Genomic DNA, 26,791 nt, shown 5'->3' with positions numbered 1-26,791 from the left:
GAAACCATAAAGTATGAATGCCAAACTAGCTTCGTAAAAATTCGTCTTAATTCACATTTTTATTGACATTGACAATTTTGACAGTGACATTTCCATGTTGTGGTTGTGCGCTAAACACGTGAGAAAATCAACTTAACCAAAACAAACTACAAAATTTATCAAAATGCCTAAAGTTAAGCACAGTATCGACAAACTGAAACACCCAAACAGTAGAAAAACGTTAAAAGTCATAAGTAAAATGAAGAGGAACGAAAAGAAGGATCAAAATAAGGTCGGTACACATATTAAACAAAACCTCATTGGTGAGAAGATTTTGTGGTTCAAAGAGAGGATACCGGAAGGATGTGTAGTTTTGAATAAAGAGCAGACATTGGAATTGATAGAAGAGTATTTGGCGCGCTTTGACGAAGAGTTAGAACAGATCGCTATTAAAAACTCAGTTGGGCAAAGGAAAAACCGCCAACATGCCAGTCGCGAAGACATTATAAATATAACTAAAAAACAAGAGTTAGAAGAATTTGAAACTTGTGGTATAGAGATGCCAGACCTCTTGGACCATCAGCAAATGGAAGTCTTAAGAAACTGGAATGGAGAACTGAGGTTTCTACAACACTTCAAGTTACGAAGAATAGCTAGAAAACATTTAATATAGTTTAACAGAAACATATTTGTTTTATTTACACAATACTATACGGATTTCTGTAATTTCATTGCAAGACTAACAGCTGATTCATGTTTTGTGTGGGTATTGAACTTACTGTTATCACTCAGCAATGCGGCAGTGCCATGACAACTAGATACCCTTATTATTCTGCACCTAGCTTTTATATAATCTTCATCAGCAATAAATATTTACATACACAAATAATTACATACTTTAAATCATGCTGTCTTACCATAGGGGTAGGCAGAGACCAGAGAACACCATTTGGTACAATCCTATCAAAGTTCCCTTGTTTCATTCACATCCATACATCTTGCAATATAGGAAATGTTATTACTCCTTAATCTTCCTATCCATCCAGATAGGAACCATCTTAATACTGGCTGAATTGCAAGGCCTGTGGCTATGATACAGGCTGTTTACTTCAAGGTTCTTAAATCAATAAAGAAAAGAATAAAAATTAAATAATAGTCATTCTTGTATGTCACCTACTATTTATCCTATCACTTTGGACCCCCATTTTCTACTACATTCATTAATTGCAAGCCGGCTAACTAATAAATTGCTCCATAAGGTAATAAATATTTAATAACACATCATGATGTTCGTGTCTAACGCGAATTATAAAATAATTGGTGTTAAAAACGCATTGGCTTTCTATTCCATATGCATCAACGTAAGTCGTCAACGTTATTGGAGTTTGATGTGAATCTTCCATCTACGTCAATTGTAAAATAATTATTATCCTGACGTTATTGCGCGCTATCTAGTAAAAAGTGGGCTATAGGTGATGACAACCTGATACAGCAAAAGTAGGTACTACTTTATTTACCTCTAGACCGCATTAGCGCAGTAGCTGAGTTGGTCAGCACGTCACTACCATTGCGTCGAGAAGTCGTGGTTTCGATTCCCACAGGTAAACGTTTAATTATCCTTAAAACTTCTACTTCCCTTTTTTGTTTGCAGCTGGAGATAAAACTGTAATGAAGTAGCCACACGTACCCTACTGGTTTTTCCGGGACAATAGATATCAATTAAGACAATTCCCGGGTCCCGACAGTATTTCTGCAATCCTCTGCATGAAAAGCCTACGAGTATACCAAACATCTATGTAGGTATGAAAACCTTGTACCTTATCTATGTATACAAGACAATAGAAAAAATAAAACCAATTGCAGCGTCTGTACAATAGGTGAATGTCAAGGCTAGAGTTCAAATTACCTGCTCAGCAAGATTATATTTTGCAATAAATTACCGAAGCGTAAGTAATTCTCGTGCGACATTGCGACGTCATTGGTAGTTACGTTGTATTATTAATGTTTGTTTATGTCATTGCGGTAGTGCACGCAAGTTTAGGTAATTAGAACAGCTACCCGGTGCAGGAAAACGGCAATAATTAATTAATAATAGTCATAGTACATAGGTCGAAAAATAGGTAACGAGACATTTTCATTTATTTTAGAATAGTGACTTAATAAGTGCGTGGATGATTGAAAACCATACTATACAGCTTCAGGACGAATATAGTGACTACGATTCTCAATGGGACTTCATGATTGTCTGCAAATAAATAGTTGTTTTTTGTCTAAGTGTGCTTGTAGGTACGCAATAAAAATAATAATTGAATTACATAAGGATCGGTTCATATTTAAATGAAACTTCCTCACGTAACTCTAGAACAAAGGAAGAGATATGGTCAACCTTACACATTTAAATGATAATGCTTTGAGGCGAAGACCATACTTAGTAACCTACGCCCGTGTAGAGCGTGGAGCGTGGAGAGTGGGAGCGAGAATAATTCATGTCCGCCTGTAGGGCAAGGGTCTCCTCCCATGAATGAGATAGGGTCTAGGCCTTGAGTTCACCACGCTGGCCAAGTGCGGGTTGGGGACTTAGCATACCTTCAGGAACTGTAGTGAATAACTCTCAGACATAGGTACAAGATTGCATCACTTCTCTTCCTTCGCCGTTCACACGAAGACCCACATAAAATCACGACTGTCTTCCACGGAAAAGATAAAAGACCGCCCTCCGGAACTACCTGCTTCATTAGCGTCCATACATTGTAAATAAAAATACAGTGTGAAGAAATGACTAATTTATTAAATTAATAACTATTTACAACTTTAATATGTATACAGATAGGACAGGAGTCGAAAACCAGCTTGAACACAACCTAAGGAACATTACAATATGCAAATATACAATACAACAGCTCAGACGCGATTCAGAAACCTTATGACGGACTGCGGCTATTTTTAAATATGTTATCAACTCCTTACTCATTGCTTATGGTAATTCGAATGAAAAAGCAAATGTGTCATTCGAGTATTGTCTTTTGTTTAAGACCGGTCTGTATCAACTTTTTCCTGATTCAGATCGTTTCAAATATTTCGATTACCTCCTACCTTTTGAAATTTTGCTTATAAACTTATACTTTCATCAGACTTTACTTGCAAATCGTCAGGCTTACGAATTTGTGATCTCATAAAAACAAGTTTCACTTTCATTTTCTGAATCGCGTCATCACAAAATCATACTGATATGTCATACAAAATCAGTCACAATATCACATGCGCACCTTAAATTAGAATGTGGTTATATTATGGTCACACAATAATATTTCGAGCTATGTTTAAAATATAATATCTTTAAAAAAATCGTACATTGGCCGAAAGTTATTTCATACAAATCGTGTTTTACCTCTTAACCTGTCAATCGGTTAGTTTATCAAAGTCCTCCTGATAAATTAACCGATACTTCTCTCGAGACGATGAACGTCCTAAGCCTAAATTTTGCGACATTTTCAGTTACTTTGCGTACATGTTAAAGCGATCCAAGTTCTAGCGAGTTAAGGACAGAGTTACACGGTACTTGCATAGCTTTAGCATGTTTCACCTCCGATCAGTATTAAGCACTCTTTTAATAAAACTAATAAATACATTTACAAACTCATTATACAATAGCACACAAAAGTTTTTAAACTCATTTAGAAAATACACTCTTTCCGTATCATACTTGTTGTTGGCGTAACCAATTGACGATTAACTACTAAACCCATGTAATTAACCTTTTGACAGCTAGATTGACAGACCAAAAAGTATACAATTAGGTACATTTTGAGGCTAGTCGGTCAATATTTAAAAATAACGGTCTTTTTACGAATCAATGAATCTGGCTGCTGAGATTTTTATAGCGTAGCATTCAAGTTTTTAAACAGGTCTGACAGACAATAATGTTATTAAAACTCATTTTTCTTAAAAGTATCGATTTGCTATGGCCCGATGCAGACTATCGGAGGTGTAGCGAAGATACTGATAAATAAACCAATTTAAAATAAACCTTAACTACTATAGCATTTGGTTTAAAACTTGGCAGATTCTACGCATTTAACCGCCATGCATTTGGTTGTATATTAAACTGTACAGCGGTTAGCCGCTCCCGCGGTTAACTGCTTCTGCGTTAGAAGGCTAATTATCACTGTCGTTTTAATTCACATGTTATAGGAGTAAAGGTTTATTATAAATCAATTTATTTTCAGCATCTTCGCCGCGCCTCAGTCTTCCGTAGGGCCATTTGAAATATACTTGAAGTGCACTATACCTTTCGTAAAAGCACGTAAATTTATAGCCGTCTGTCCCGTAACGGTCAAAAGGTTAAAACCAAAACCTCAATAAAAAAAAGACATAAAATGCGTCGGATAATATTGCAAATAATTGCACAATATATGATATCATGTTTTAAAACAATTTATTGCAAAATGTTAATGTCGAAACCGATATTAGATGGGCTGCGAGCGACCTTGTCGGTATAGATTCTTAATAAACACGTTTCTTTTGCCCGCAGGTTTATATACGTTTAAAAATAAACTATTAAAAAGTAATCTCACTCGAATTTAGACTGACAGTTCACTTAAAAGCGGACATTTTTAAACAAACGTCAATTTTTTTTTTTCGCGTATTTGCCGAAACAGTTAGCTGCTATGATTTTGTTTATAGTTAATTATCTTATAATGTGGTTCTTCTTGATATTCTATACACAGAATACCAGAGATTTTATGACTGGCAGTCGAAAAGAAAACGTTTTGTTAAGGCAAAGCATAAAATTAATATGAATTCTAGCTTTGCGTCATATAGGTCAAAAACAATTTATTATACGATGAGCGTCACTAATGAATATGACGTCGCCATTATAGGATATTAATAATTAGTTACCAATAATATATAGAATACCAAGGAAATACCAACAATAAATAGCTATAATATGTTGTATTATATTATGTGGTTTCAATTACCAATTACCTATACGTTTTCCTTCCGAATGTAGTACGGTAAATATTTTTTAATTGAAGTGTTAATTTAAGTCAGAAACATTATAGATCTGAACTAATGGTCGTATTTAAAATAAGTCGCTCGCAAACACATTCATAATTTTATTCGTTGAGTGAAAAAAATAGTGTCCTGTTATGAAAACAAATATTGCACTTTAGTCGACCCGTTCAAAATTATAGCTCCAAGCTGTTTCTTATACGCGAGAGAACAGCTGTTACATAACGAATGATAAAGCATTATGTGAAACGGGTTGTATCAACTTGTATAAAAACATTCAGGATTCTTATCAAAATACCAGCTTTGTTTGAATCCAATACAAAAATATAAAGGTAACTAAAACGTTATTTTATAAAAAAACAAAACAGTAGAAAGTTATGCTGAACACACACACCTATAGAAGATGTAGCATAGACTAGAATGACGACTTTCGCTGGCAGACATTTTAATCACTCTTGATAAGGCGGGAAAAAGAAGACAATTCGTAAATTATGTTTGGCTAAAATCTAACGTTATTATAAAAAGATAATTTCTCGACACGATTTTTATTAATTTTAGTTGTCAAATTAGATCGTAAGGCGCTCGCGCTCGCCTGAAACACAAAACATGCGATTTTCTTTTAACATACGAAGCAATAATTTAATCGCCCATGTGTCGATGGCCGTTTATTAAAAAAAAAAAAAAACTTTCACTATTGGTGGACCAATGCGAGTTTAAAAATACATTATTATTCTATTTTAAAAAGTAAGAGTTGCTATTTTTGTTATTGAAAAGCAGACTTACTGACTCGGCGTATATTGTTGAAACATTCTTAATCTTAGCTATTGACTATAAATCTTAGTTAAGTTTGTTATTATGTAAAAACCAGTATGCGACAAAAATTAATTTATGTCCAGGCCAACTTTTTAATAAGTTCATTCATGAAATCAGTCACAACATTTTGACGGAAAATGGTCCACAATTATCCGTAGTGAATTGGTTAATTGTATTTTTAATTACATTCCTTAATTACTCTTAGTCTTTAGTGTCTTAATAAACTCGCATGTTCGGATCACATGATAGGGCGCGCACGAATTTTTTGAGACCAACGCGTAGTTACTAGTTAGTTTAGTTCATATGACGCACATAATATGACATAGATACGGCCGATACGGGATCTCCCGTGGACATTTCCCGCCAAAATTCCAGCTGCCCCCGAAATAAAATCTTACAAATTTGCTACATAATTTAAATTTCTACGTATCTATGCAACTAGGCACTTCGATAGTCTATTATAATTATGTTTAAATTATCACTAGATATTTAATTATCAAACGTTTAAGTTGGTTGAAGAAAATATTTTTTAAATTTTCAACTGTTTTAATACATTTTTTTAACTGTAACAGTCACTTTTTAACGGTAGTTTTTATCTTACATAGTTAATTCTGAAATATTTTATTGGACATTATTCGTTAAAGTCGATCTACGTAACACGCTAACGGTTTTTAAATTTAGTTTCTTTTTAATAAATAGTGTATCAATTTTATTCAACATCGTAACGTATATAAGAGAAGCATCTTCGATTTTTTTTATAATATTTTAGATTTCACGTAACAAGAGAAGCTTTCGAAGGCCTTACTCTTATCATCTACATTACAACTTATAAATTTGACTTCAATAGAGAGCAAAATAAATCGCGAACAGACATCTCCAGACATGATATTCGTACTCCTCGTATAATTTACACTCATTTTACAAGCTTACACAAACTTAAATAGTAAAATAAATCAGGTAAATAACGGGAGATGGTAAAAGTCGTAGCCACGTTGGCCTCGGGCGGCGAGCCATATGTAGACTACGTGGTAAGCGCCAGGGACGAAGCAGATCATACCAGCGACGAAGAATACTGCACCTTGTAGGCCGTTTTCAGGTTCGGCCACGGCGAAAGCTCCCATACCGAGGAGCCCTACGCCGACTAGAAGTAAAACGACTGCTGCACATACTGTTTTCCAGTTTTCTCTGACTTTGGGATGATTCCAGCAGTACATGGACTGTGTGGCTTCTACATATTCGTGGATCAACGAGTCGGAGTCCCGAGATGTGGTGTCTTCTGTGCATTTGTAAGTTTTGCTGCAAACAAAGGGGAGGAATTACTAAATATACTAGCACTACTAAGTAAATAAAGGTCACGCGTATGGGCGACCTTTACGAAAGGGGTTACGATCTGAATATCGCATAATTATATACAGCAAATTGTGTCCTACAAATATACACAATGCCTCTTGACGAACACAGTTCTAATAGAATTATAGCACATTGTTGTGGTGAGAAGTATAATGTATAAACAAATATTATTTATATTTTTCTAAGTACCTAAAACTAGTTATTGTTTTCCTTGTTTAAATACAAACAAGTCTATTATGGCTGTCTAAAGTAGGTAGAATGTTATGACAAATAAGGGGCAAGTAATCTATAAAATCACTTCACAACTATAATTATCAAGTAATACTATCCTAAAAACAATATTTAAACAAATATTTTTATGTAGAAAAACCAGATTTACAACAAGCAACCAATAAGGATGTAAAAAAGTAATACCTGTTTTCTGTCAATGAAACACTAACAAAAACCACATCAGAACTCTTTTCACTAGACTTCATGTTTATAAATTTAATAACACAGTATATTTCTTAATAAAACAAGTCACTGGCATGAAACAGCGCATGCAACTGAGTTGAACAAGCCAAGAGATCAAGAGGAAGATGTTTGTAATAGCATTACTCATCTCATTAAATGTTGAGTGTACCATTTATTTGTTAGAACTTGTGTGCCAAGAGGCTATGGAACCGAGTTACAATATAAACCCATTTTTATTGAGACCACATCAATTAGCATGATCTTGTATGATAAGTTATCCCATAAATGATTCATAAGAGCATGTTTTCAGTCATGTAATGTGTTTTGAATTAAAAAGGTTTTAGTTGCTGATAAAAAGAGTAATGTTGACATATTTATCATACTGGCTAGTTTTTTGTTCTGATTATTATTGTGTAAAGAGATTTACATATCACTTTGATAAGTGTAGAAAGTTTTGTAATAGCTGTAATAAATATAGAATCTAATTATGTAAATGACTACACAAATTATATTATAAATTAAATAAAAATGCCTAGTCCATTTCCTGTTTACTCCAACACAACATTGTTTACTTTTTTTTTACTCTGTATAAGGCACAGTCAAGGTGGTACAGTTTAGTTCCTATACTACCTTCTTTGTTTTGCATGTCTCAATCGATAAAGAAAACTGATACAATGTCTTTTACTGCATTATGATTCATTTTACAGAACATTAAAATTAGCTTTCACTGTATGTATAATTTATTATTGTGCATTGTCTGTATGATGCAGCACTTTAGTTAACACCGAAAATATACGAATTATTCAATCAAATATAATATGTTGTACTACAGAATGACCTAGGAGCAGTTAATTGCAATTTAATTATGCTTATAGCAGCAGATACATATTTATCAACGGCATAAACATGAGTAGTTTATCTGCGGCATAATACAGCGTTCTAATTCTTCCGCGTTATCTTAACGAGGCTAATAAACGAGTGCAAACATCACAGTATGGGTCAGTGTACATCATTTAGCGAACGTTAACGACTAATTAGCGCCACAACAGTCTGAACTATGTCTGTAAAACAAGTAACGGCTTAGGAGTTCAACTGCCTTTGCCCCAGTGAGGAAATATGACTCACTGAAAGGTCACGAACATTCTGACATTATAACACAAAGAAACACTTCTTCAACGGCAAGATATCTCCTATAATTATATTGAGTTATATAGGCAACATAATAAAGTTATTTTACCTGGCCATATATTCACTTCCATTTTTATATTTGTTCTGTAAAGGCGATCTGTCTCCAGTAGCACCGTAAACTTTAATGGCTTCATCAGTCTCCTCCTCGAACGCGTCGTCAATAGAAAATCGCTTGTCGCTATTGCCCAGAGGCCTCGTCATGGTTAAATATTTCTGTTATCTGTCTGGAGATGTAAAATAAACATCACAACTATTGGTACAGGACAAAACACAGCTGTCAATTTGTCATATCAACATGCGCCATATTGATTGTTTTATGATCAGAAACTAAGATTAGATTTTGAATATAAACGTTTGTTTTTTGTACAAGATAACGATTTTTTTTTCGTTTTATAACTCATTATGATTGTAATATTTAAAACTCATTAAACCGGTGCTCTATTTCACGTGTGTTGTAAATGGTGTACTCAGCTTAATTCAACTTATTTGGTACATAAAGTAAAGTTAAAGAATGGACGACTTAGGTTTTCGAATGTATCTTTTCTTTTTTTTCGGATATATATGTGGCGAAAGTAAATAATAAAACTTTCACTCAGAAATAAAAAAAATAATAAAATAGATCTCTATTTTTATCTTTCTGTAATTCTGAGCTCTATGAAACGTGCAACTAAAAGTTTCATTCGACGTTGCAGTAACTATTGTTAGTGAGTGTTCTTGTTGTCATTGTTATGCGATAGTGCCTACCTATGAAGTAACATAAAGAGCTATATAAATTGGGCATAGGTCATTTAACCAGAAATGACTCGCAGATCTATATCATTCTATTCTACCTGCGAGCTGCGGTGGGTACTTAGGTAGGTTAGGTTTAATTATTTGATTTCTATGTCATTTCCATTCACGAGCTGGACCACTAACAATTTTCTTTTCAATATGGCAGCACTGTTCTAAATGTCAAGATCAAAATAAACAAGTGTGACGTTAAACGTCATAACCACGCATGGCACTCGCGTGTTGTTTTGGTAATATTTAGGCAAGAAATATAAAGAAATAAATATGGTTAACAAAGACTGGGCGAAAATATCGCCTGGTTTATCCAAGCCGGTGATATCATGTGTCAATAAGCAAGGGTTTAAGGCTATGACGCCGATACAGGCTGCGGTGATACCTTTAATCTTATCGTGCAAGGATGTGGTTGCTGAAGCAGTCACGGGGTCTGGTAAGACCCTGGCTTTCGTCGTACCGATGTTAGAGATGCTGCTGAAGAAGCAAAAAGATACACCACTGAGGAAAGACTTTGTTTACGCTGTTATTATTTCCCCGACGAGGGAACTAGCTACTCAGATTCATAGGGTATGTTATTTATTCATTTGTTCATAGTTATTACTTGTTTACTGCGTTAGGACTCTGTACTCAGCCTAATTTAGATGACACTAGTCTTATTACACCCAAGCTACAGTGACAACCTACTTTGTTAACAGTACTCACATACAATACAAAAATATTGACTTGATAAGTCCTTATGTTTCAGTAACTTGACTAAATGTCCAATCTACTACTACATTATCTTTAAAGATTTTTTAATTTTATTGTACTAAAAGAACTATTTTCTTGATATCCAGGTCATAGAACAATTTCTCCAAGAGCCAGAGCTGTCTCACATAACATTAGCAGTCTTGGTCGGAGGTCGAGCAGTTGATGGAGATGTGGAGACTATACAGAAAGGAGCTCAGATAGTAGTGTGTACTCCGGGCAGGCTGGAGGACTTGCTGGCTGAGAGGAAACAGCTCAACCTGGCTGGGAGGATGAGGGAATTGGTAAGAACAGATATACTGTTTTAAAGTTGTTCTAGCTGACATGACCATGAAGGAAGTTGGGTAGTTGGGGAGATTTCATATTCATGTCTTGCCACAAGTGTGACACTTACTCTGGGTAGAGCTTCAGTTACTTTACCATATCATTATAAATTATAGGAAATTAATAGAGAACATTGTCTCTCAAAGAAACTGCTCTGCATATTGTTCAAAGTATCTATAATGTATATAAATACTTGAATCCCAGTTAGTAAAGCACCTGGGATTCAAGTATTTTAATTGCATTATTACAGAACACTATATCCTAATTTGTTTATTAACAATACACTACATGTAGCATCTATGCAGGGAATTTGTTCCATACTATACAATAAAATTTATCTTTTTCAGGAAATTCTAGTTCTCGACGAAGCTGATCGTCTACTTGACTTAGGTTTCAGTGCTACTCTAACAACAATCCTACAGTACCTACCAAGACAACGTCGTACTGGACTCTTCTCAGCCACACAGACCAAAGAACTACAGGACTTAGTCCGAGCTGGCTTGAGGAACCCAGTTGTTGTGAGCGTTAAAGAAAAATCCACCATCAGTACACCAATACTGTTAGAAAACTACTATGTAATTGTAGAGCCTCAGGACAAGTTTCTATTTTTATTAAATTTCTTAAGAAATAGAAAAATAACAAAAGGTTTGTTCTTTCTACCAACGTGTGCGTGTGTCGACTACTGGGCGGATGTGTTGCCAGTGTTCTTGCCTGATATGAAAGTTTATGCAATACATGGCAAGATGAAGCTGAAGAGAAGTAAAATTCTAGAGAAGTTCCGTGCAGCTGATAATACTATACTGTTGTGCACTGATCTATTAGCAAGGTGAGTACTCAACAACTATTCCTATATTTCAATCTCTCACTTTGTCCTGTTCTGGCTGTTTTGTTAGGTGATATTTCTTAAAAGTTTATTTGTAACAGCCCATTTCGACGATATAAGCTCATTGTGTCTTAGATCCCGATAGTTAAGAAGTTAATTTTAAAACTGACCCTTAAAATATGTCACCTGAATGATAGTAACAGTCAATAGGCACCTACAGCAACTAATCAAGAATCAGTGATCCTTAAAATATATCTTTTGAATGATACCTACAATCAATCGACAGCGTAAATACTTTTATAGTAACTAATCAAGAATCAATACTTGCAATACTACCTTCACTTTACACCTTTTTATCCCACAGAGGTCTAGACATCCCGGAGGTAGAGTGGGTCCTGCAGTGGGAGCCCCCCACCAACCCCTCCTCGCTCGTGCACCGCGTGGGCCGCACGGCGCGGGGCGGCGCCGCGGGATGCTCGCTGTTACCTCTACTGCCGTCTGAAGACACCTACGTACCCTTCATCAAGACTAATCAGATGGTGGAGCTGAAAGACTGGAGAAACTCAAAAGAAGAGATCAAGATTAGTGATAAATTGAGGGAGAAGGTTTGTGAGATTCAAGTGTTATGCTTCGTGCTGTGTACTCTGTGTAGTGTCTCAGAGTTAGTCCCTAAGTAACTTGTACAGATTGCTACCATTCGCTCCTGCGATGCTCCTCCTCTAGAATAAAATGTTGATGGTTTTGCGCACCGACTAACTACCTCACGTAAATAATCACATTTAGAGCTTATAAACATTAGTTTTTAAGGTTTTTGGAAACTAAAAAAATACATTTTTCTATTAAAATGACATAAAAAATTTCTTCGTTCATAGAAACATTTCAGAACCCATTCATAAAATTCTTACTTTAAACTTATTTCTTTCCCAGGTGCTCACAATGATCCACGACCTCCAAAAGCAAGACAGATCGGTCCTAGACAAGGGTCAGCGCGCCTTCGTGTCTCACATGCGGGCCTACACCAAACACGAATGTAACCTACTACTGCAGTTCAAAGAACTACCTCTAGGCCACATAGCAACCAGCTACGGCCTCCTCAAACTACCCCTCATGCCAGAAATTAAACAGGAACATAAAGACCAGTTCATTGGCTCTAAAGACCAGATAGATTTTAATAGTATACCGTACAAAGATAAACAGAAGGAAACGAGTAGACTGCAAAAGTTGCAAGAGTATAAAAAGACTGGAGTTTGGCCGTCTAAGAAGAAAAAGAAAATGGTGAGAATAATATTTTTTTGAGCTTATTTTTAGTTGTGTGCGTTTGATAATAAGATACCTTGATACTATCAATGAATGATGTAGAATCAAAATTTCCACTTGGCAAAGAAAATATTTTATCGTTGGTTACTAGTTTGCCTCACGTAAATTATTTTTTATACCACTCATTATCTTTAAGCGCTTATTGAGCTTAATCAGGCATTTAACTAGAATTCAAACCTTCTGGCTAAAAATACCTAAAATATAAGCTCCGGAAATTTAATCTAGGACCGCATGAACAGATCATTCAATTTAACATTTTGTTATTTTTATTTTCAGATGCAATCTCAACCCTGGGAACAAGCAAAGCAGAACAAAGAAGACCGCAAACAGAAGAGAAAGAAGCGTAAAGAGTTAAAAGCACAGAACGGCACAGAAGGAAGCAAGAAGAAGAAACGCAAGGCCGTCACTGAGGCAGAACTGAATGAGTTGGCCGCTGATATCGCGCTCATGAAGAAATTGAAGAAGAGGAAGATTACTGAAGACCAGTTTGATAAGGAGTTCGAAGTGTAGTAAAAGGTTGTCGACGACTAAAAAACTGATCGTAAAGGTGACGATTTGCAAGCGAGACATAAAGTTTTATTAAATGTTATACATTCTTAAGTCTTAGGTCGGGGAAAAAGTCTTTTCGCATTATAGTATGTATAGGGTGTCCGGTGGCAGAATTTGGATTTCAAAATCAGATAATAAGAAAACTACAAAATATTTATTTTTATTTCAATGATAATAATAAAGCAGGGAAGTGCGGGTTTTATTTCTTAAAAATTATGTCGTCCAAATGTTGACCGTTACGACGGACACACTCTTGGAATCGTGCTTCAGTATTCCGCGCCACTCGCTAGAGAAGAGACGTCGGGATGCCATTCGCCTCGCGAACGATATTTTCTTTTAATGCTGAGATGGTCGGCGGGGCTGACCTTTACTTTTGAGGTACCCCCACAGAAAAAAGTCCATCGGAGTAAGATCTGGCGACCTGGTGGGGGGTGGGGTGGGGGTACCTCAAAAGTAAAGTTTATGAAACAGCCGCGACCATCTCAGCATTAAAAGAAAATATCGTTCGCGAGGTGAATGGCATCCCGACGTCTCTTCTCCAGCGAGTGGCGCGGAATACTGAAGCACGATTCCAAGAGTGTGTCCGTCGTAACGGTCAACATTTGGACGACATAATTTTTAAGAAATAAAACCCGCACTTCCCTGCTTTATTATTGTCATTGAAATAAAAATAAATATTTTGTAGTTTTCTTATTATCTGATTTTGAAATCCAAATTCTGCCACCGGACACCCTATATGAACTTGTAATCGACACAGAAACTCTCGATATTTGGGTACCTCACGAGCTCACTAAAAGAAACCTAATGAACCGTGTACTGTACTGTACAAAGAGATTTTATTACAATTTCATACATTCTATAATGCGAAAAGACTTTTCCCCAACCTAATATAAGTAAATAAATATAAATATATTTAATACAATTTGTGTAGTTATTTTAACTTTGTAAGGGCCGATAAACGCTAGATGGGTCGAACACGAACGGTGTATAAATTCTACTAGCGTGGACTGACTTACAAGTTTTGAGAGCGCATTTAAAAATGTGTTCTTCGTTTCTCTAGCGTAGACCCTCCTTTCCTTCCTTTCCCTGAGCCCAGTAATGTGTCAATATCAGTAATGTATCATCAATTTAGTAGTTGGAAAACCATTGCTTTGATAAATGATATAAAATTTACATTGATACTATTCTATGGGAATTCTTTGCTACGCCTAGCGCCTATGTGACTGTTTTGCTGAAACTATATAAAAGGAGGTAATCAAAATAATACGACCAATGAAAATAGTAAAATAAATATATATTCTGTTCAACTTTCGTAGCAACATATGATCTGAGTATTACTTATTAAAACACAACAAGGCACTTACACCTATCTACATAATATTGTCAAAATTTCATGTAAATATACAAACGTTATATAATGTAAGCATTTTGGCACTCGTTTAGCACCTTACATATCTTAGATTGTATAAAAATGGATTGGTAATTGAGCTTAGGTATTAAATATAGATATAATAACAATTATTGTATATTATATAAAGTGTAATTCGCGTTTATTCCCGTATCTTATTATATAATAACCATACACAAACTTTAAGTTGTAATTTTAGAATTTGAGTGCGTAATCAACAAGTAATCTTCTATCATGTTTCATAAGGCTGTTTTAAAAAATTCATTATTTTTCGAGAATATACTTCGAGTTGAAACTCTCACGACAATGAATACATCATCTTACAGTTGTATTATACCAAGCTTTCTGTGTTTGTATATTCGTCATATCATATGAGTAAATGAGATAGGTTATACTCATGACAGAGATGAAACTATACAATTTGAAACACAAATAACAGAGTATACTTTCTTTATAATACTATTTAGAATACATTCAGTTTTACAATATCATTAACATGAATACATAAGTTTCGTGTATAAACAATACCTTTCTAGACGTCACTCAAAGTACATCTATGGATTGGATACTGATCATAATCATAATATTTCATCTCTATATGTAGGCAAATACTATACAGCTTACAGCCCTAGTGTCAAAGTTGTTCAAGCCGCCCGAAAGGCCTTTGACGGGGCTTAACGACTGTTATCTTAATTGACTACAACCGGGACCGCCTTTTTACGTGCCCTCCGAAGCACGGAGACGCTCAGTTCAAACACCACTATGCGGTCACCCATCTATAGAATGACCGCGCCAACGGTTGCTTAACCGACAGATCGTTTACCTACCGGTGAGCACAACTGGCTATGAGCGCCTTACGATTTCAACATTCGAGTGACATTTGAAAGTATAAAGCCCGGTTTCAACTTATCAATATCTTTTAAACAGTTTATCAGACGTAACTTAGTAGATTTTCATACATTTTTATTCAGCAGATAGTATATCTGACACTTATTAAGTGAAACTGGCTCTTAGTATACAATAAATTGACAAAAAGTTATAATCAAAACTATTTTAGCACCAATTTATTTAATTCTATATACTTCTTATATGGGTAATAAATATGTAAAAAGTGAATCTGAAAGCATTTTGTCTCTTATTATTTACTTTTATATATAACAGACAGTGATATAATAATATGCAATTTTAAAAGGGCATGACGCCTTTTTAACGAAGGGGTAGGCAGAGTCATGTCTTTTTAAAATTACATATTTATTTAGAAGTATCTACCCAGTCTTTATACACTCTAAGATAACGTTATATAATAATTATTTTTATACATAATATATTGTGCGTTTCAAGTAAAATATTTTACTATTTTCAGTTTTCGCTTGTCACATTTTTCTAATAAAAAAGGAGTAGATACTATTTACATTAACGTGAATATTGCAATTTTATTGTGATACGTTTGTTTCAATATTGTTTTAGTAGAAATATATTAAGTTAAATATAAGTTTTTTTTTAAATTCGTTAAAGAAATTAGGTTTTTAAATTAGTTATCAATTATAATTGATCATAATACCTGTTATAATTATTTGACTCAGATATATTATTAAAATAAAATAATAATAATCCGAGACTAAACTATGACGCCAAAAAATATGGCCGAATTGAGAACCTCCTCCTTTGGAGGTCGGTTAAAATAGAATGTAATTTTTAAAATATCATCCAAGACTCCAATCCATTAGATTATTTAAAAAAAAACTTTTTTTTGTGCCGAGTTCAGGTGAATTTAAATATTTTATGAAAATTAATAATAATATTAAAACAAACGCACCACATTTATTATTACACATGAAATACATTATTAATTAGGGAAGCGTCTAAAGCGGTGGTAAAAGAAAAAAAACACAATTACAAATTATTTAACGTCAAAATATTAACAGTCGAAATCTTTACAGTGAGGCGACAGTCCGATTTACGTACTTTTATATACAAAACATAAAAACTAGAAGAAGATTTTTAGAGATATTTCCGAAAATTGTGACGTAAAAACCTTGCCAAATATGGTTGATTTTGGCAAACTTTGGCACATTTTAGAGTTCCGTATCCGAATGGTAGCAACAGCCCTTATAATTTTTTAAGTATCCATTTTAGAATATTCAAAAACCTATTTATTCTCAGTAAAATATTCTCCGGTATTTTCTCTTTTTGTATTGAAAGTACCACAGATCGGACTCCCAGCCTCATTGTCGATTATAAAGTTTACACTAAGTACATTAAAATAGCGCGTATTTTACACAATAGGTTAAAAAATGCTAAGAAAAACTCGAAAATGAAAAATACAAAAAACGCCACGTACAAATTGGAGAACGTCAGTTGAAAAAGTACCAATTTTTACGATTATTATTAAATATTAAACTTGCTACACACATATTCGGTTCGGCTATATTTATCTAACAACAAAACCGACTCGACTCATTTGTTCGGCTTATGCCGATTAGATTTATCTACACATTCGGTTTTGCCGCCCGCTAGGCCGATTAATCCCGAATCGAATAAGTGTATAGCAAGCCTTATATGACATTTCCGCGAATATTATATGTTAAAATATGCGACACCATAATTTATACAAAATATATTCATACAGGTAAAAAAACAAGCATTTTTTCATACAAATTCATACATTGCCTTGTCATGATACTAAAAACTCGAACATCTAAGTTTACGCCATCATAAATTAGAATATGAAAAAAATAATAATCGTCGTAATAATACTAATAAAATTTATACTATAATACTAACTGTCAAAGTGACAGTGGGACCTAACCTGTCACATGTCAAATTTCATAAGTGACATGACTAGCTGCGGAGGACTGCGCATCCAAATCATATGAAAGTAATACTTTAAATTGTGTTCAAAGACAATTTACGTCCTTACGACAATATATAAAAGAAAAAAAAATACTTAGAAAGCGAGATGACGCTGACGTTTAATTCAAGATGGCGGAATTTGGCGCCAAGAATCAGAAAAAAGAAACTTACAATGATATAATAAAACAGCAAACTTATACTAGAGTAGAATAATAGTAGAAAATAATTATTAATAATGCATTGAGCCAGCAATTTTTAGAAGCGATGCGTCTTATCGTTATTTTGAAAATAAAAATGATATAGAAAAGCACCAACTTACTGGACTCTTAAAACTAGTATGTTATATTTAGTTAGACCACGGAATAACTAATACAAGAGGAAGGGGCATGTCATACTATTTCAATGAAGATGACTGTCGGCAAACTCAGCCGATGACATTTAACGCACACTGAAGTATGAAAAGGAATAAACGACTATTACAAATTAAAATGTCTAACCATATTTCAATGACATTAGAGTCGAATTTTGCACTAATATTTTGTGCTTTATATTGGAATTCTATATACGTGGTTTTAGTGTCATCTCTTAGGGTAGTACTAGGGTATGTATCATACCCCTTCCTCTAGTGTTAGTTATTCCGTAAGTTAGACAATTGTAACAGCCGTTATTATTGACTAAATAACTTGATAACGGTATAACGGTTATCGTAACGGTTTCGTTGAAAAACGTCAACTGTTTAACTAAATATAACAAGGCTTATACACACGGTTTCTCTCATAAATATAATTGCTATTACGGTGTTTTGTTTTGAAACAATCTGTGTGTTCTAGGGTTAATTTCATAACATACGAATGTGTGACCATTATCTAACCACCTACCCACCATAAGTGAGAAAACATTTTTTTCAAAATCAAAAATAATTTCATTTTTGATTATGACGAATCTTTTAATTAAGCTATTATGTTTATCGAATCCAAAAATAATTTTAACGTTCAGTAGCTCAATGGTAGGACTTATGATCGAGAGGTCGTAGGTTTGCGTCCCAGTCATTGCACGACTATTAATCCACTCCTAACACAAGCCTTTAAGCTTAGCTGGAGGGGTCAGTAGGATTGTGTAACACACAATACTCAACATTATAAAAAACTACCTTAAGACTGATTAAGTTAGCTAGAGACCACGATTCAACCTGCGCCGGGACGTCAAGAAATCAAGGATCAAATACATGTTCGAGTTAATTTCCAATATTTAAGATATGTGGTCTATTATGTTTTAATAAGGTCACTGGCCACACGTAAGTATGGTATGTAACAAAAAATAAATAATATTAGCTTACTTGTATAGCGACATGTAAGTGTGCCTATAATTACCTAGTAATTGATTCCTTCCTATTATATTTATTTAGATATATTCTTTTATTTTATAGATTATTTATATTTATTTATGCGTTTCTGAATTGTTATTTAATTAAGAATAGAAAACATTTAAAAACTCATACGTCGTACTTTGCAAAATTATTTGACTTTAGTTTTTGTTGCTGAATTTTTACAAAATTGAATGTTGTATATACTTAATTATAAGTCTCCAAACCGCACTTGGCCAGTGTAGTGGATTGAAATCCTTAAAAGACTTTTGCCCAGCAGTGAGACAGACATGAAGTTTAAAGAAAATATAATTATTATATACTAAGCACCATTTGCCCTGTTTGGGGGTATTTTAAACACTTTTAGGGTTGAACGTTGAGTTTGTATGCGTATGTATACGTACACGCTCGCGGCCAAGAATTTGTACGTAAGTAGGCTATACCATATTGAAACTTTTATAAACTAAGAACATTGGTGATGAAAGCAATTAGTTCATACAACGGGACGGAGAAATAGTTTATCTAACAAATAAATAACTATTCAGAAACGTATATACTTTAGCATACTGAGAGAATTATTTATAGCCGTTACTAAGGAACAATGACATAATATTATCTTCATATCTTTTCTTATAGTAAATTATTGTCAAATAACATTTTTTAACTAGTATATATTTTGCAGCAAAATCACTTTTTAACGTAAAAAATATGTTAAGTTTTCGAAGCTATTGTATAACTTTTATCATTGTTCCCTTAGCATATAGGCTAGACTACAAGTTTATGCTATCGCGCTATTATTGTCGAGGCACGCATAAAATTTACATCACCAATTAATACCAACATTATATAAATGACTTGTGACTGTGTAACTATGGACGCTGCTGAAACAACCAAATTATCGACCACGTAACGCCAAATAATAAGGATTTTTATAAAGGTATTATTTTTAAAACCATTTCTTGCAAATATTTGTTTGTTCTTTAAGATCTCTTTTAAAGCACTTTTTCTACATTTATAGTTTCTTAGTTAATGTTCTGTAGTCCAACAGCTTAGTAGATAAATCGAGCCAAAACTCCTACTAAGTTGTCATACTATAGTAACACTTGAGATCGCGGGTTACTTAAGCCCGCATTCTTAAATTATTTCTTTAATTTCGCCCCAGCAACGTCCATCATAGTAAATAATATAATTATATGAAATAAGGCACATAATTTTATTTCGCGTATTATCACTTCGTCTAAACTTACTATTTACAGAATTATTTATATAAATAAATAAACGAATTACACTGACGTATAGAAAATACGCAAAAACATGTGCTTTACAATATTCAATACAGATTTCGTTCAAGCGATATTTATAAAAAACCTTAATTTCTAATACGCCAGTATATTTCTATTAAAAACGAATGAAAAATCGAAAAATATTAAATAAATCTTGACTTTTAATAATGATCAAAATCTATAATAATATTGTGAAGATTTTCCATTTATTATATTTCGTCGATAAAAATTCCAGTGTTCTGTCAATAGATGGCGTTTTACACAAATAGAATTAATATCGTCACGTCGGCTTTGTGTACTCTGGTGGTGGGTTTCATTTTCAAAAAGGCGTATCTCACATTAAAACGACATGGGACTTGTACCCTTTTTGAGATTGTATCAAACATTTTATAGTTGTAAATAAAGTATCTGAATAAGTCGATGGTAAATTAATATTAACGTCAAAGTTCCACTGTATCGTTTAATATTAAGACAATAAGATATCACTTAAATTAATCAATTCCTGTAAATTTATCTCAAATACAACATACTGTCACTGTCACAATTTAAACGACCAGTGTCAAAAAACTAATGAAAACATATCATAATGTGTACAACTCATAGTTTAATACGTGGATTTAATCTGTGGCTGAGAGCGCAAAAGTGTCCTAAAGCACAATTTTTCATATGCAGATTTTTTTATTCACTGCTACTGATTGTAACCTTGCCTATGTACATGAATAGATGACATTTCAAAAGATATTGCATTATTAGTTTTATTTGCTAATAATCTGTATAAAACAGCTAAATCCATTTTTGTCTGCGTACTTCAAATAAATACACTTTGGTGCTCACGGCCTGATATAAATAAGTTTAAAAACCCGGTCATAAGTATCTCATATTCAGTATTTTGTCAACAACAGTCGGTCTTAATAGCCCATTATACCCACCAGAGTCAGCCGTGTTATGTACCTGTGCTCAGACTTCATCGGGCGCCATGGCGTCGTCGTCGTGGTTGTGCGTGGGCGAGGCGGCGGGCGCGGGCGACGCGGGCGCGGGGGACGGGGCCGGCGCCGGCGCGGGGGCCGGGGGGGCCTTCACCGTCGCCTCCAGCGCGCGGATGCGGTTCTCCTGCTTCACTATCACGGACTTCAGCTTGCGGATTTCGTCCACTAAATCCGACAGCTGCTTTTCCTGCAAAAGTATAAATATGTGGTTGGAGCTTCGTAGGAAATATTGTAGTGCGGTATACAAAAAAGATGCATAAAAACAGCGTAATTTGGTGCTACAAAGAAGTTGCTGTCCTTGGTGGCGGGGGTGGGGGAGCGGTCCTTGTCGCGCTCCTTGTAATGTAACAGGCGGTACATACCACAGCGGCGCTGACGGCGGGCGGCGGCGTGGCGGAGGCGGGGGTGCTGTCCTTGGTGGCGGGGGTGGGGGAGCGGTCCTTGTCGCGCTCCTTGGCCCCGGCCAGGGCGTTGGCCTTCTTGGTGACGTGCAGCTGCTGCGCCGCGCGCCCGGACACGTACCCGCCCTGCACAACGAGCGCACGCTCCTGTAGTTTGGTTAGGGGGGGCCTACCTCATAGCATCTGTTTTGAACACAACTGTTGGCTGAGAGGACTTCGATTGGGACTTTAGCTTTAATACCGTGTGTGTTTGTAAATTTTTATCACTGCTTCTATACCCAGAAGACAATTTCGTCTTAGGCTATTTTTGCCACTAAATAATCATGTAATCGTACTCGTGTGATATATTCTAATCTAAGGATATACGAATACTTTATAAACATTCGTATAGTATTCGTAATGTACCATTTGACACATCAAGATACTAGCTAACAGCACTAATACAAGCTTGTCTAAGAGCATGCGTACGTGTACGTGCACGTATACGTTACACGTACACGTGTATGCGTTGTAGTACTTGCGGCACGATATACCCATTGTGTAAACTTTCTAATTCTGACTACATGAAAAAAAATAATGATATGAAAACATCATCGTCTAATAAGGTACCATTAAGTAAACCTTATATTCGACAAAAATGGTACACCAGGTGTTAGGTACAATATTAATAAATATTTCTAATTCATTTTGAAATAATAAATGTTATTTTCCTTACATTTATTGTGGAAAGGAAAAAGACCCCGAAATAGTATATTTAAACACAATTTTATCAAGAAAATACACAACCCGGAAATAAAAATAAATCAATGTTAGTAGCACGTCAAAAAAATCGCACACACGATTATAAATCGTGGTTATTGATACAACACACAAGACAATATGAACGCAAGATCGTTTAATCGTTAGAGATCATTAGAGACAAGCCAACAGTCACATTCAAGGAGGATGCTTAGCACCGGAGCTTCTCAAAGATATTCTACAACATAATATAGTATTAGCCAAAATATTACTAGTAGTCTTGATTATAACTTATTGAAATGTGATCTGAGTTTGCAATGTACGATTTGTCGTAAGTTCGAATTTGACTCAATTATCTAATTTGATCCTGTCGACAGTAAGCCACCAGGTTTAGATTAGATCACATCAGATTAAAATAAGTTATAAGCAAGACTTCTAATGTATTTTCACTAATATTATGCATGTGTTTCAAACTATTGAGTTTTTGTAAAATAAATAATGCAATGCATTTTAATTCTTCAGATTTACTTTTTTTTTCTATTTTAATTAAACACTTTGAGAAACTCTTGTACTGAATCACTTAATAATTAGGTAACCAAAAACGATAATCAGCTATTTGATACTTTTGATCTTGAATAAGTTAGGTAAAGGTCAAAAGTATCAAAATTACATGTTCAACAAACAATTCTAGATTTTAAACTCACAGAACACAGTATAAAATGTCCATAATTATTATATTTGCGTATCAAATACAATTAAATTATTTTTGTTTCACATATTCAACGAAGGATTCTTAGAGAAATCCCTCAGAATTTTGATGTTCCCAGAAGTAATGTTCCCATAGAATAAGAATATTGATCCATTTGAAAGAAACATCAATAAAAGATCTAGAGGCCAGTCATTTGGCTTTCATAGTTAATAAAATATCCAAGCACTTACCTTCCTCATAGTTTGTGTACTGCATAGAAAACAACACTTATTTTCACACAATATCATGCCTAAATACAATACAATGTCATAATATAATAATATAACTTAGAATTTTTGTTATCTAATATTTTTTTATTATATCCTAATTTAAGAAGTTACAAAAATTATGAAGAATTAGTTGATTCGTGTATGACAGAAATTTTGTTTTGTGGGAGAATCAATAATACGATTTCTATAAAATAAATTTTCAAATGGACACAGTTCTATAGCAAGTCATCAATTCATTCTACTTAACTGTGATCAAAGATAGCTTAACTGATCAATATTTGATTAATAAACGCAACTGGCTATCATCATCGCCGTTGCGTATGGCATTACTCCCGCATGGACCAAACTAGCCAGGATATGCAAATTTAATCCTTGCAGAAGTCTTTTCATCAGCCAGTCGCTTCAGCCGTGTACTTATACAGCTCACTCATATTCATTGTATAGGGTACAATGTACCCGTAACTCATATATCTGCTCGGTTGGGTCGCAGTACCGCGGGCGAGGTGGTTACCTTGAGCGACATGGTGCAGGGCTCAGCATCCTCGCCCGCCAGCCACTCGGTGGCCGTGAGCGAGGCCTCGTCGCTGAGCGTGTCGGGGTACAGGTCCTCCTGGAACAGCTCCGACTTGCGCGGGACCGTCATCGACACCACCTGCGCGCGCACAACACGAGGGTTAACGATACAATACGCAACAATAACCACTTACTCTAACGGTAAACCTAACAATATAAGGAAATTCAAAAATTTGCTAAAATGCACAGCCGCATAGACCACCTGCCTGCATCACACGAGTTCACGGTATGAATAAAAAAATATAAAGGAACCAATATTTGCCGGCCTACGTGGTTCGAAATCCACACTGTATGGATTATAGGGTTAAGCCCTGTCTCATTTCGTGAATACGTTTTTCGCTAAAATAAAGATTTATAAAAGAGAATGGGGTACAAAATTAATTAGGTACCAAATTCACTAATCATTCATTTTTTGTTGCTAAAATATAGCTTTATAAAACAAGGTAATTAATATCCTACAGTTTCTTTAGCTATGTATTACTATGATATATGTTACCTGACAGAGTCCTGAGTTGTTCAGCCTGTAGAACTTCGCGATTTCACACGTCGCCACGTCGCAACCTCGCTTTGGCATCATGCCGATACCTGGACAACAAACAAGGATATATTGTTAAGGACACATATTATGATTATCAAAACTATCAAATCATTTTACAACCGTATTCTTTTTTGCATCACGAGAAATAGTCGAAATATATTCTTAAACCTTACAACGACGAAAAGCAAAAGATTGTGTTTAAAAAATTATATTAAAAAATACGTACCTCTCTGTGGGTCTGGCGTTTGGAAGGTGTTGATGTAATGGACAAATGGTGGCTCTGGTGTCACCTGAAACCAAAATAGAATACATTATATTGAATTTTTGACATATTTGACAGGACTTACTTGTAGTATGTGCATGCACAAAGTACGGGTAGACACAAAACTCCGTCTGAACTTAACACGTTGTTTAAGATGCAATTATCTACGTGTAAGAATTACAAATCTATGGCCAGTATAAAATCAACTAACACGACTAATTAGTTCCTAAACGAGACTAGACAAGACCTCTAAACTAATCTGGCCGCCTAGGCCATATATGCGAGCTGCCGTTTCTTTTCACCAGTTACCGGCTTTTCCAGTGGTAAACTTAAAATGCTATGGTGATGTTAAACACTCAAACTGTTATGACGATTCATAACACTTGTCGAAATTTCAGGAATTGTTTGTTTTAATTTTATTGGAGTGGTCTATGGTATGCAGTGATAGGTACCTCAAAGTATCGTATGACGGAGTCGCCCTTGCCGCAGAGGTAGATGAGGTTGGTGTCGGGGTCGTAGAGCGGGAACATGACGCCGTTGCTGGTGTCGATCTCCACCGTGACGATGGGCTCGCTCAGCGCGTCCGGCGTGCGCAGCGTGTACTGCCGCTCCGACATGCGGCTGAACCTGCCACACGACGCGGAAACAAGCAACGATCAAGCTTAGGGGACAGATTATAGATCGTGAGGAAACCTTGCATGCCTCAAATTTGTTTAATATATTTATTGAGGGCATGAAAAGTCCCCAACCCGCACTTGGCCAGCGTGGTGGTCTCAAGGCCTAACCCCTCCCCCTCGATTGGGTGGAGACCCTTGCCCTGCAGTGGGACAGTAATGGGTTAAAAAAAACAGATTCTAAATTACTAAACGGCAGTCATTTTTGTTTTAAGTGTACACTCCGAAGCAAATTTAACGCATTGAAGCGAGCAATAGCTTAACTTCGATATCATAACTTGCGGGCACCTAAAAGTTATGAACAGCAGCTTTTCGTTCAATGTAAGTATGGGTTAAAATGAATAATATTACTAACTAAAAAGTTAACGTTTATCAAAAGTAGCCGAGCGAATAAAATGAAGATAAATACAGGAAGATTCTGAGTTATAAAGAAGTTTTTCTAACCCTTGTCTTTTATTTTACCCCCTATAATCTCTAGGTTAATATCTTCGACGATCGATATGAATCCTTACCCGGTAGTGAACACAAGTCCATGTTTAAGGAAGATAGCTCGGGACGCCTTGCTCCCCTCGTGCGCTATCGCTTCAGACTCCACCTCGCCCTTGCGCGGGTCGATGATCCTGTGAACAAGTAAAAATATTGCAAAATCTTCAAAATGTACCCTTTCACTGGCTTTTAGCATTCATCTATACTTATATTATAATCTATACTTATATTATAAAGCTGAAGAGTTTGTTTGTTTGTTTGTTTGTTTGAACGCGTTAATCTCAGAAACTACTGGTCTGATTTGAAAAATTCTTTCAGTGTTAGATAGTCCATTTATCGAGGAAGGTTATAGGCTATATATCATCACGCTATGACCAATAGGAGCAGAGTATCAGTGAAAAATGATACAAAAACGGGGAAAATTTTGACCCATTCTCTCTTATGTGACGCAAGCGAAGTTGCGCGGGTCAGCTAGTTTTAAATAAGACTAAAATTGCTTCCATTTGGTACTTTAAACGCATGACGATATGCTTAGATGTTTGTGTTTAGTTTTTTGAGCACCGGCTAAGTTCGATACAATTCGGATCTACATCGATGTATTTACCGAGTTATTAGTTCGTGTTATAATTAGTTCCATTTCATGACAATGTACTTTTTATCAAGACACTATATTATTTAAATAAATTTAGTGCTATTACAAAGGACTAATTTACTGTTTCTTTGACTGGTGAATATGTGTTACCTGATCTTCTTGTCCCTGCAGGTGGTGAGCAGCTTGGAGCCGGTCCAGTTCCAGCAGGCGGAGTAGATGAGGTCGGGGTGACAGTCCAGGCTCAGCAGCACCTCGCCCGTGCCCACGTTCCATATCGCTATCTGTAACGTAAGTAGGGCTTTATTGCTTCATACTTT

The 26,791-nt window shown here is 35.3% G+C and overlaps 4 protein-coding genes across 8 annotated transcripts in view; 2 read left to right on the top strand and 2 right to left on the bottom strand.

Annotated features, from left to right (window-relative positions):
• The first annotated feature begins 83 nt into the window (after nt 1-83).
• On the top strand, nt 84-663 carry LOC142981565 (translation machinery-associated protein 16 homolog). The gene has a single exon (XM_076127569.1). The coding sequence runs from the start codon at nt 164-166 to the stop codon at nt 650-652; it is 489 nt and encodes a 162-aa protein (XP_075983684.1). The 5' UTR covers nt 84-163; the 3' UTR covers nt 653-663.
• Nucleotides 664-2,747: 2,084 nt separating this feature from the next.
• Nucleotides 2,748-9,097, bottom strand: LOC142981529 (transmembrane protein 134). Of its 2 annotated transcripts, none has more exons than XM_076127521.1 (2): nt 8,846-9,097; nt 2,748-7,101 (listed from the first exon to the last, which is right to left on the bottom strand). In XM_076127521.1, exons 1-2 carry the CDS (start codon nt 8,995-8,997, stop codon nt 6,759-6,761), a joined length of 495 nt encoding a protein of 164 aa, XP_075983636.1. In that variant the 5' UTR covers nt 8,998-9,097; the 3' UTR covers nt 2,748-6,758. The 2 variants fall into 2 exon arrangements, with proteins under 2 accessions (XP_075983636.1, XP_075983637.1); XM_076127522.1 differs by lacking the exon at nt 8,846-9,097 and adding an exon at nt 7,570-7,732.
• A 681-nt stretch (nt 9,098-9,778) lies between these two features.
• On the top strand, nt 9,779-13,556 carry LOC142981744 (putative ATP-dependent RNA helicase DDX55 homolog). The gene is made up of 6 exons (XM_076127841.1): nt 9,779-10,146; nt 10,416-10,610; nt 10,998-11,476; nt 11,838-12,078; nt 12,401-12,748; nt 13,067-13,556. Exons 1-6 carry the CDS (start codon nt 9,850-9,852, stop codon nt 13,298-13,300), a joined length of 1,794 nt encoding a protein of 597 aa, XP_075983956.1. The 5' UTR covers nt 9,779-9,849; the 3' UTR covers nt 13,301-13,556.
• Nucleotides 13,557-14,612: 1,056 nt separating this feature from the next.
• The window catches only part of coro (protein coronin), a 32,058-nt gene continuing 19,879 nt past the window's right edge, over nt 14,613-26,791 (bottom strand). For 3 of the 4 annotated variants that reach the window (XM_076127282.1, XM_076127285.1, XM_076127284.1), the window contains 8 exons: nt 26,625-26,755; nt 25,909-26,016; nt 25,175-25,349; nt 24,687-24,750; nt 24,419-24,507; nt 23,861-24,001; nt 21,595-21,780; nt 14,613-21,419 (listed from right to left, as the gene is read on the bottom strand). In XM_076127282.1, coding sequence (XP_075983397.1) covers nt 21,204-21,419; nt 21,595-21,780; nt 23,861-24,001; nt 24,419-24,507; nt 24,687-24,750; nt 25,175-25,349; nt 25,909-26,016; nt 26,625-26,755 — 1,110 coding nt within the window. In that variant the 3' untranslated portion in view covers nt 14,613-21,203. The remainder of the gene's footprint in view (nt 21,420-21,594; nt 21,781-23,860; nt 24,002-24,418; nt 24,508-24,686; nt 24,751-25,174; nt 25,350-25,908; nt 26,017-26,624; nt 26,756-26,791) is intronic. The other variant, XM_076127283.1, reaches the window with a different exon arrangement.

The sequence above is a fragment of the Anticarsia gemmatalis genome, chromosome 20, assembly GCF_050436995.1.
Source record: "Anticarsia gemmatalis isolate Benzon Research Colony breed Stoneville strain chromosome 20, ilAntGemm2 primary, whole genome shotgun sequence".
Classification (NCBI taxonomy): domain Eukaryota; kingdom Metazoa; phylum Arthropoda; class Insecta; order Lepidoptera; family Erebidae; genus Anticarsia; species Anticarsia gemmatalis.
This window is presented reverse-complemented; position numbering and strand designations above follow the sequence as displayed.

What these genes read in the sequence shown, in the direction of transcription:
- LOC142981565 (XM_076127569.1), top strand. Translation starts at nt 164, where the DNA reads ATGCCTAAAGTTAAGCACAGTATCGACAAACTGAAACACCCAAACAGT.
- LOC142981529 (XM_076127521.1), bottom strand. Translation starts at nt 8,997, where the DNA reads ATGACGAGGCCTCTGGGCAATAGCGACAAGCGATTTTCTATTGACGAC. An exon ending in GGAAGTGAATATATGGCCAG is followed by an intron (nt 7,102 to 8,845) that starts GTAAAATAACTT and finishes CTTTGTTTGCAG; the next exon opens with CAAAACTTACAAATGCACAG.
- LOC142981744 (XM_076127841.1), top strand. Translation starts at nt 9,850, where the DNA reads ATGGTTAACAAAGACTGGGCGAAAATATCGCCTGGTTTATCCAAGCCG. An exon ending in GTGATAAATTGAGGGAGAAG is followed by an intron (nt 12,079 to 12,400) that starts GTTTGTGAGATT and finishes TTTCTTTCCCAG; the next exon opens with GTGCTCACAATGATCCACGA. An exon ending in CTAAGAAGAAAAAGAAAATG is followed by an intron (nt 12,749 to 13,066) that starts GTGAGAATAATA and finishes TTTTATTTTCAG; the next exon opens with ATGCAATCTCAACCCTGGGA.